Source organism: Bubalus kerabau, chromosome 17 (genome assembly GCF_029407905.1).
Source record: "Bubalus kerabau isolate K-KA32 ecotype Philippines breed swamp buffalo chromosome 17, PCC_UOA_SB_1v2, whole genome shotgun sequence".
Classification (NCBI taxonomy): domain Eukaryota; kingdom Metazoa; phylum Chordata; class Mammalia; order Artiodactyla; family Bovidae; genus Bubalus; species Bubalus kerabau.
The window spans coordinates 66,030,665-66,039,079 of NC_073640.1; the positions used below are offsets into that span (position 1 = coordinate 66,030,665).

At 43.9% G+C, this 8,415-nt stretch overlaps 1 protein-coding gene across 1 annotated transcript; it reads left to right on the forward strand.

Annotated features, from left to right (window-relative positions):
• The first annotated feature begins 1,053 nt into the window (after positions 1 to 1,053).
• On the forward strand, positions 1,054 to 8,211 carry LOC129631430 (cationic amino acid transporter 3-like). Its single transcript, XM_055552415.1, has 11 exons — positions 1,054 to 1,423; positions 2,024 to 2,182; positions 5,536 to 5,722; positions 5,912 to 6,024; positions 6,171 to 6,393; positions 6,561 to 6,700; positions 6,796 to 6,898; positions 7,081 to 7,277; positions 7,476 to 7,642; positions 7,889 to 7,997; positions 8,150 to 8,211. Exons 1-11 carry the CDS (start codon positions 1,054 to 1,056, stop codon positions 8,209 to 8,211), a joined length of 1,830 nt encoding a protein of 609 aa, XP_055408390.1.
• Positions 8,212 to 8,415: the final 204 nt, after the last annotated feature.

Consider the following 8,415-nt stretch of genomic DNA (forward strand, 5'->3'; position numbering starts at 1 on the left):
TCATCTTATTCTTCCCCAGGACAGTTACTATTCCATGTCACTCTGCAAACAATGAAACAGAAAGTGTCCAGGTTTCAGGGTCCTTGCTGAAAAAAAGTGCAGAGTCTGAGCGCTCTGCTCATCAAGCCCCTAAAAGACTCATTTCACCCCTATCAAAGAGGGGAGGGAATAATGATGATAATTTGTTCTATTGTGCAGGGGAAAGGAGAAAAAAGATGAAATGTAGTTTCAGCAAAATCAGACAAGCATGGCTGGTTGATTTCGATTCAAAAATCACCATTCTTATCTATCCAACTAATGCCAATTAAGCACCTATGATGTGCCAGGCTCCGTGATGGAAACTTTTGCTTCTATAGGGGCAGAAGACTTGGCTTTCTAGATTCTTCAGCTGAGATAACAATTCAATTGACATAATACAGTTGAACACAGTTAGTTTAATATGTACAGGAACCCCATAAAATTTTTTGAGGCTCAAAGACTGTCAGACAGTTGAAGCTTATATGACCCCCTGAGTTAAGGAGAAAGGGGTGGGGATCTGGGCCTTCAAATGGGAGGAAGACCATGCACAGCAGGATGAGAAGAGCAAGTGCCTGGTGAACAAATGTTTGCCCACTCCAACCAGGTAAGTCTTTCTGAGATTAAAAGTTCTCTGTGGTAATAGCTCTCTTCCTGGCATAGGTCTCCAAATCTACATTGTTTTGAACAATTGAGGGAGAGGTAAAGAGCTTCTCCTGAATCTAATGGGTCTTAATTAACTTTAGCTCAAAACAATTTACCCATCAAAGGGGCACATTTGGGGAGACATAATCCACTCCATCTCACTTCTTCTCAAGCAAACTTTCCAGTAACTTTGAGACAAATTAGAAGTCTTCTCTACGATTGTAGAAACCAAATCTCAGAGATGGAGAGCTTTCCCAGTGTGTCCTTTACCACCTGCTCCATCACTTCCTTACTCCATAGAACTGGACCCCAGTGCCAAGGGCGGATGGGCATTCTTAATGGCTTTATGTCTTCTTTCCTCAGCAGACTGTAGCCTCCTCAACTACATCTAGGATGTTGCTTCAGTTTGTTCACCAATTGGGTCAGAAGCTCACCCGCAAGCAGCTGCTGGAACCCATAGATGAGTCTGAGAGACCCGTGGCTCATCTGAACACCCTAAACCTGGTGATCGTGGGTGTGGGCAGGATGTTGATAGCTGGCATGTACATTCTGGCTGGTGCAGTGGCCAAGTTCATAGCTGGACCAGCAACCATCATCTCGTTCTTGGTGGCTGCCATGTTTTCTATATTATCTGGGCTCTGCTATGCTGAATTTGGGGCCTTGGTACCACGCTCTGGTTCTACGTATTTCTACAGCTATGTCACAATGGGTCAAGTCTATGCCTTCATCATTGGTTGGAACTCCATACTTCTCTTAGTTACGGGTGAGACGATGGGCCAGCAAATGGTGTGGGGCTTAAGATTGGGAAACTATGTTGGAGGATTGGGTTCTCAGTCATTCATGAGCACTTTATTCTTGGCCTCATAAAGGAAAGTTGATAATAGTGTCAGGAAGACGCTACAACTACATTCAACTCAGTTCTATCCTGTGTTCTTAAATGATGGACCATGAACCCAGGAGGAAAAGGAACTGTAGGGAGTGGGTGAGAGGAAGGCATGTCCCACAGGCTCACCCCCTCATCATAGTTAAGTTTTTGCCCAGTTGTTGCCTTCCTGGGATTTTCCTTTACCACTTAATTTCAAATTTCATGCCTATCCCAGCCTTCCAAGTCCCACTTATATGTTTTCTTTTCTTGTATAACATTGATCTGCTCCTAACATATTAAAACACCTGACATTTTGGTGAATCATTTGGGTCTACTCTCCCCAATCCATGAAAAGAAACTCTTTAATATTTTGTATTTTTTAGCAGGTATTTGTATATATAGGCTTTTTGTATATACAGGTATTTTATCTGTGTTTTTAGATCCTATGGCACATCAATTTTTGTTTGTCAATGAACGCTCCTTCTTCTGCCTCTGCAGGCAGTGCCAGCTTGGCCAGGGCCTCGAGTTACATCTTTGACGGCCTGATTGGGAATCACATCTCTCAGGCATTACAGGAAACTTTCTCTCTGCAGCTGCCTTACTCCCTGGCCACATATGCAGACTTTTTTGCCCTGGGCCTGGTACTGCTGATGACAGGTGAGACAGGGCTCAACAACAGGATGGGAAGAGCAGGGTGTGGAGTGGGAGCTGGTGTAGGAAAGGCTTGATGTGGCAGAATGGTGGGGGATTAGAAATAGAAAGAATGGTCTTGAAATAGAAGCTAAGACATAGACCATTGTTTTCCACCCTTGGCACTACTGACAATTTGGGCTTATCATTCTTTGGTATGAAGGGACTGTCCTGTGAATTTTAATTTCTTTTCTTAATCATTATTGAGTGTTGAGTGTCATCCTTGGCCTTTGCTCACTAGATACCAGTGACATCCACCCACCCACAACTGTGGCAATCAGGGTGTCTCCAGACAGTGCCAATGTCCCTTGGGGAATAAAATTACCCCAAGCTGAGAATCATTTACTTAAACTAACAAGTCTTCTTTTGTACTGAGCCCAAAGATTTTTTTTTTTAATTGAGAGGAAGTTCACATAGCATAAAATTAACCACTTTGTACCTTTTCCCAGCTTCAGTCAAAAATAACTGACATACAGCATTGTGTAAGATTAAGGTGTACATCTTGCTTTGTTAGACATGTATTCTGAGAAGATTGCCACAATAATTAACATCTTAAAGTGTACAATTCAGTAGTGTTAGGCACATCTGTAATGTTGGGCAACCATCACCTCCATCTAGTTCCAAACACGTTCAACACCTCTGTATCCACTAAGCAGTCACTGTCTGTTTGTCCACCACCACCAACTGCCAGCCCTGAGCAACTATTTCTCTGCTTCCTGTTGTTGTTCAGTCACTAAGTCATATCCAACACTTTGCAACCCCATGGATTATGTATGCCAAGCTCCTCTGTCCTCCACTATCTTCTGGAGTTTGCTCAAATTTATGTCCTTTGAGTCAGTGATACTATCCAACCGTTTCATTCACTGTCACCCTCTTCTCCTCCTGCCCTCAATCTTACCCAGCATCAGAATCTTTTCCAATGAGTCAGTTCTGCCCATTAGGTTGCCAAAGTTTTGGAGCTTCAGCATCAGTCCTTCCAATGAATAGTCAGGGTTGATTTCCTTTAGGATTGATTGGTTTGTTCCCCTTGGTGTCCAAGGGACTCTCAAGAGTCTTCTCCAACACCACAGTTCAAAAGCATCAGTTCTTTGGTGCTCAGCCTTCTTATGGTCCAACTCTCACATCTGTACATGACTATTGGAAAAACCATAGCTTTGACTATATGGACCTTTGTAGGCAAAGTGATGGCCCTGTTTTTTAATATGCTGTCTATGTTTGCCATAGCTTTCCTTCCAAGAAGCAAATGTCTTTTAATTTCATGGCTGCAGTCACTGTCTGCAGTGATTTTGGAGCCCAAGAAAAGAAAATCTGTCACTGCTGCCATTTTTTCCTCTTCTATTTGCCAGGAAGTGATGGGACCAGATGCTATGGTCTTAGCTTTATGAATGTTGAGTTTTAAGCCAGCTTTTTCACTCTCCTATTTCACTTTCATGAAGAAGCTCTTTAAGCTGTGATTTCAGTTGTAACCTGATTATGGGTTTTCTCCATCCCTCTAGTGTCATAGCAATAAAGTCTTTGCTTGATGACTAGATACCAAAAAAAAAAAAAGAAGAAGAAGAAGAAGAAGAAGCTCTTTAGTTCATGTTCATTTTCTGCCATTAGGGTGGTATCATCTACATATCTGAGATTGTTGATATTTTTCCTGGAATCTTGATTCCAGCTTGTGCTTCATCCAGCTGGGCATTTTGCATGATGTACTCTGCATGTAAGTTAAATAAGCAGGGTGACAATATACAGCCTTGATATAGTCCTTTCCCAATTTGGAACCAGTCCATTATTCTATGTCCAGTTCTAGGTGTTTCTTCTTGACCTGCATAGATTTCTCAGGATACAGGTAAAGTGGTCTGGAATTCCTATCACTTTAAGAATTTTCACAGTTTGTGTGATCCACACAGCCAAAATCTTTAGTGTAGTCAAATGAAGCAGAAGTATATGATTCATTGGTATTTCCCCCCGAATTCCCTGTGATCCAACGAATGTTGGCAATTTGATTTCTGGTCCTTTGCATTTTCTTAACTCTGTTGTACATCTGAAAGTTCTTGATTCCCATATTGCTGAAGCATAGCTTGAAGGATTTGGAGCATAACCTTGCTAGCATGTGAAATGAGTGCAATTGTACAGCAGCTTGAGCATTCTTTGGCATTGCCCTTCTTTGGGATTGGAATGAAAACTGATCTAGAAGTCCTGAAGCTACTGTTGAGTTTCCCAAGTTTGCTCACATATCAAATACAGCACTTTCACAACATCATCTTTTAGGATTTGAAATCGCTCAGCTGGAATTCCATCACCTTCACTAGCTTTGTTTGTACTATTGCTTCCTAAGACCCACTTGACTTCACACTCCAGGATGTCTGGTTCTAGGAGAATGACCACACCATCTTGGTTATCCAGACCACTGAGACATTTTTTGGTATAGTTCTGGGTATTCTTGCCACCTCTTCTAAATCTCTTCTGCTTCTGTTAGTTCCTTATCATTTCTGTCCTTTATCGTCCCCATCCTTCCATGAAATGTTCCCTTAATATCCCCGGTTTTCTTGAAGAGATCTCTAGTCTTTCCCACTCTGCTGTTTTCCTCTATTTCTTTTCATTGTTCACTTATGATGGCTTTCTTGTCTCTCCCTGCTATTCTCTGGAATTCCGCATGCAGTTGGTTATATCTTTCCCTTTCTCCTTTGTCTTTCACTTCTCATCTTCCCTCACCCATTTGTAAAGCCTTCCCAGACACCCATTTTGCCTTTCTGCATTTCTTTTCCTTGAGGATGATTTTGGTCACTGCCTCAAGTACAGTGTTAGGAATCTCTGTCCCTAGTTCTTCAGGCAGTCTGCCTACCAGATCTAATTCCTTGAATCTATTTGTCACCTCAACTGTTTAATTATAATGGATTTTATTTAGGTCATACCTGAATGGTCTAGTAGTTTCCCCTACTTTCTTCAATTTAAGCCTGAATTTTGCAATTAAGGAACGATGATCTGAGCTACAATCAGCTCCAGGTCTTGCTTTTTCTGACTGTATAGAGCCTCTCCATCTTCAGCTACAAACAATATAATGAATCTGACTCCAGTATTGAACATCTGGTGATGTCCAAGTGAGGAGTCATCTCTTGTGTTGTTGAAAAAGGGTGTTTCTATGACTAGTATATCTATCAGATCAGATCAGTCACTCAGTTGTGTCCGACTCTTTGTGACCCCATGAATCGCAGCACGCCAGGCCTCCCCGTCCATCACCAACTCCCAGAGTTCACTGAGACTCAACGTCCATCGAGTCAGCGATGCCTAATGTATCAATAATTTGAGTGTTTCATATTACATCTTTCCTACAGGACTACGGCTTCTGGGAGCTCGTGAGTCAATCCTGGCTATCAGAGTATCCATAGTAATAAACATTTTGGTTCTCATTTTCATTACCATCACTGGCTTCATTAAGGGAGATCTGCATAACTGGAAGCTCACAGAACAGGACTACAAACTGAACACATCTGGATCCAGAGACATCTATGGCTTAGGAGGGTAATATTGGCCATAATATATGGGTGACGGGCATGCAGAGCTGGTATGGTGTGGACTAAAGATATCTGGGCTGATGGATCCAGATGAAGCGAGTCCTGGAGCCCAGGACTTGAGGTATGAAGGGAGAAGCTCAAGAGATGGAAGAACACACCTCACCCACTTTCTTTCTCTTTCCTTCTCTCACTGTAGCTTGGGCCCTTTGGGTTCCGGAGGGTTTGCACCTTTCGGCTTTGAAGGGATTCTCCAGGGAACAGCTACATGTTTCTACTATTTTTTTGGTGTTGATGTTCTTGCCACTAAAGGTAACATGGTCACTGTGTGTCCCATCTGAGCTTTGGGAACAGACTGGCTGCCCCTGGCTTTGGGGAAACCTGATTGAGGAGTACAATAAGGAAGGGGATTTTTCCCACTGTGTTTTCCTGACCCAACACTTCTTCCCTTTCTGCAGGGGCAGAAGCTATAAATCCTCATCGTTCCATCCCCTGGAGCATCTTGATCACCATCTTCATCTGCGTTTTGGCCTACTGCAGTGTCTCAGCGGCGCTCACCCTCATGGTGCCCTACTACCTGATTCAGCCTCACAACCCTTTCCCACAAGCCATTCTCCATAGTTTGTGGCTCCCTGCCACATACATCACGACTATTGGTACCCTCTGTGCTCTTATATTCAGGTCAGTGCCATGGTTTCCTCCCTGTCTACTGTTGATGCTCAGATCTCCAAACCCTTAGGATTGGTAGAGAAGACAGAGAGACACTTTACCCCAAGCCAACAAGAGAGCAAAAGTCCTGGTCTATCCTCCTTCTCCACATCCTTACATGCTTCCATCTTCTCTTCCAGACTCCATAGTGCCGTGTTCAGAATGCCTCTTTTGATGTACACAATGGCAGAGGACGGGCTCCTTTTCCGGGTACTTACCCGGATCCATGTCCGCACAGGCATCCATGTCGTGGCCATGATGTCTGCTGCAAATCTTGCAGGTTAAAAAAAAATTTTTTTTGAAACCCACGCTTTAACTTACATATTTCCAGATGTTTCTCACTCCCTTTCCACCTTGTTTGTGCCCTCATTGTAGGGCTCATGGCGTTACTCTTCAAGTACACAGATCTTGTGGATCTCATGTCAGTCGGGACCCTGCTCATTTACTCCATGGTGGCATTTTCTATTCTTGTCCTCAGGTGAGACCCCACTGCACCTTGGTAGGGAGTCTTGGAGATTAGTTGGGAGGTAACCATCTTCTGTCTTCATGCTATCTTCTAAAAGTCCTGCTCTGCTTAAGACTGGACACATGTGAAATAGGCTGTGTGGTGTTGGATGAGTAGGGGCTGCTGTTAATATTGCCTTAAAACCTGTAATTCAGGTACCAGCCAGACCAGAATTTAAGAAAGAATGAGAACACAGAGGAGGAAATTGAGATGGCTGACCCTGATGAATATCCTTTGGACTCTGAACCTGAAGCAAGAAACTCAAACCTTCTAAAGAGTCTGTGGTTCCCTATCAGCACCATCCCCACTAGGAAATCTGGCCAGATTGTCTACAGATGTGCCTCACTACTCGGTGAGCAGTGGGATTTCTCTTTAGTTGTTTTCTGAAATTGACAGTATGGTGTTGGATTGTGTACTTTGTCAACTGAGGAGTCTTGGTGATATGAGGGCCCTTGCTGAGGTGGGCAGCCTGGGGAGAGGAGTGGCTCAAGGTCTTGACATCTTAAGCTTCTGAAGTTGAACCTGTTCTCCTCCAACTTGACCCCTGTAGTTCTCCTGATGATAATCTTGAGCCTTATCCTGGTCCAGTGGTCCAGTCAGGAGTTTTCTGGAGACTCCGGGTACACACCAGTGGCTGTGCTGCTGCTGCTGCTCATCATTGGGGTCACGGTCATCATCTGGAGGCAGCCCCAGAACCCCATTCCTCTTTATTTTAAGGTAAGTGACCTTATGTGCCCGAACTGTCCACCTGGAGTGAACATGCTTCATGGTCTAAACATCCAGGGAGTGAGGGGAACTGCTAAAACCAACGGACTCTTCCCTGATCCCCCTCAGTACTTTACATACACAGTCTGAGTAGGCACTGAATACACAGTCTGAAGGCTGGTCTTCTTGCCCACTTGGGGTAGAGACTCTCATTCAGGCATCTGGGGTGTGTTCAGGGATGAACTGACTGCCCCACAGGTCCCTGCTCTGCCTGTCCTTCCACTGGTGAGCATCTTTGTGAACATTTACTTGATGATGCAGATAACTTCTGGGACCTGGGCCATATTTGGCATCTGGAATGTGATTGGTAAGTGGCTTTCTGGCATAAAGAGACCTCTTGAGTGACAGATCCCAAACTGAGCTCCCCTAAACTTCTTGACCACCATAGGAGACCTATTGGATATTTGTAACCAGGAAGAGTGCCTGCTTATCCTTCTCATTTTCTCATTTCCTTACTAGGATTTCTCATATACCTTGGATACGGGATCCGACACAGCTTAGAGGAGAACGATGAGCAATAACCACCAGCATCCACCTCCCAGACTCTTGACAAAAACACCCCTACTGCTGACTCATCTTAACCACAGGTCACAGATGTTGTGTAGAATCCCTACATACACAGAAGGTGTCTTCTGCTACATGAACACTCAGCCTCTATGGATAGTGAAGGTGTATGCATCTACAGCCCTGTCTTTATTGCCAGTGGACAAAGTGACTTTAATGTT

Bases quoted from the DNA above. Each gene is read 5' to 3' on its own strand.
- LOC129631430 (XM_055552415.1), top strand. From the start codon at position 1,054: ATGTTGCTTCAGTTTGTTCACCAATTGGGTCAGAAGCTCACCCGCAAG. The intron at 6,701-6,795 runs GTTAAAAAAAAA...CCCTCATTGTAG, and splicing joins GTCTGCTGCAAATCTTGCAG to GGCTCATGGCGTTACTCTTC. The intron at 7,643-7,888 runs GTAAGTGACCTT...ACTGCCCCACAG, and splicing joins CCATTCCTCTTTATTTTAAG to GTCCCTGCTCTGCCTGTCCT.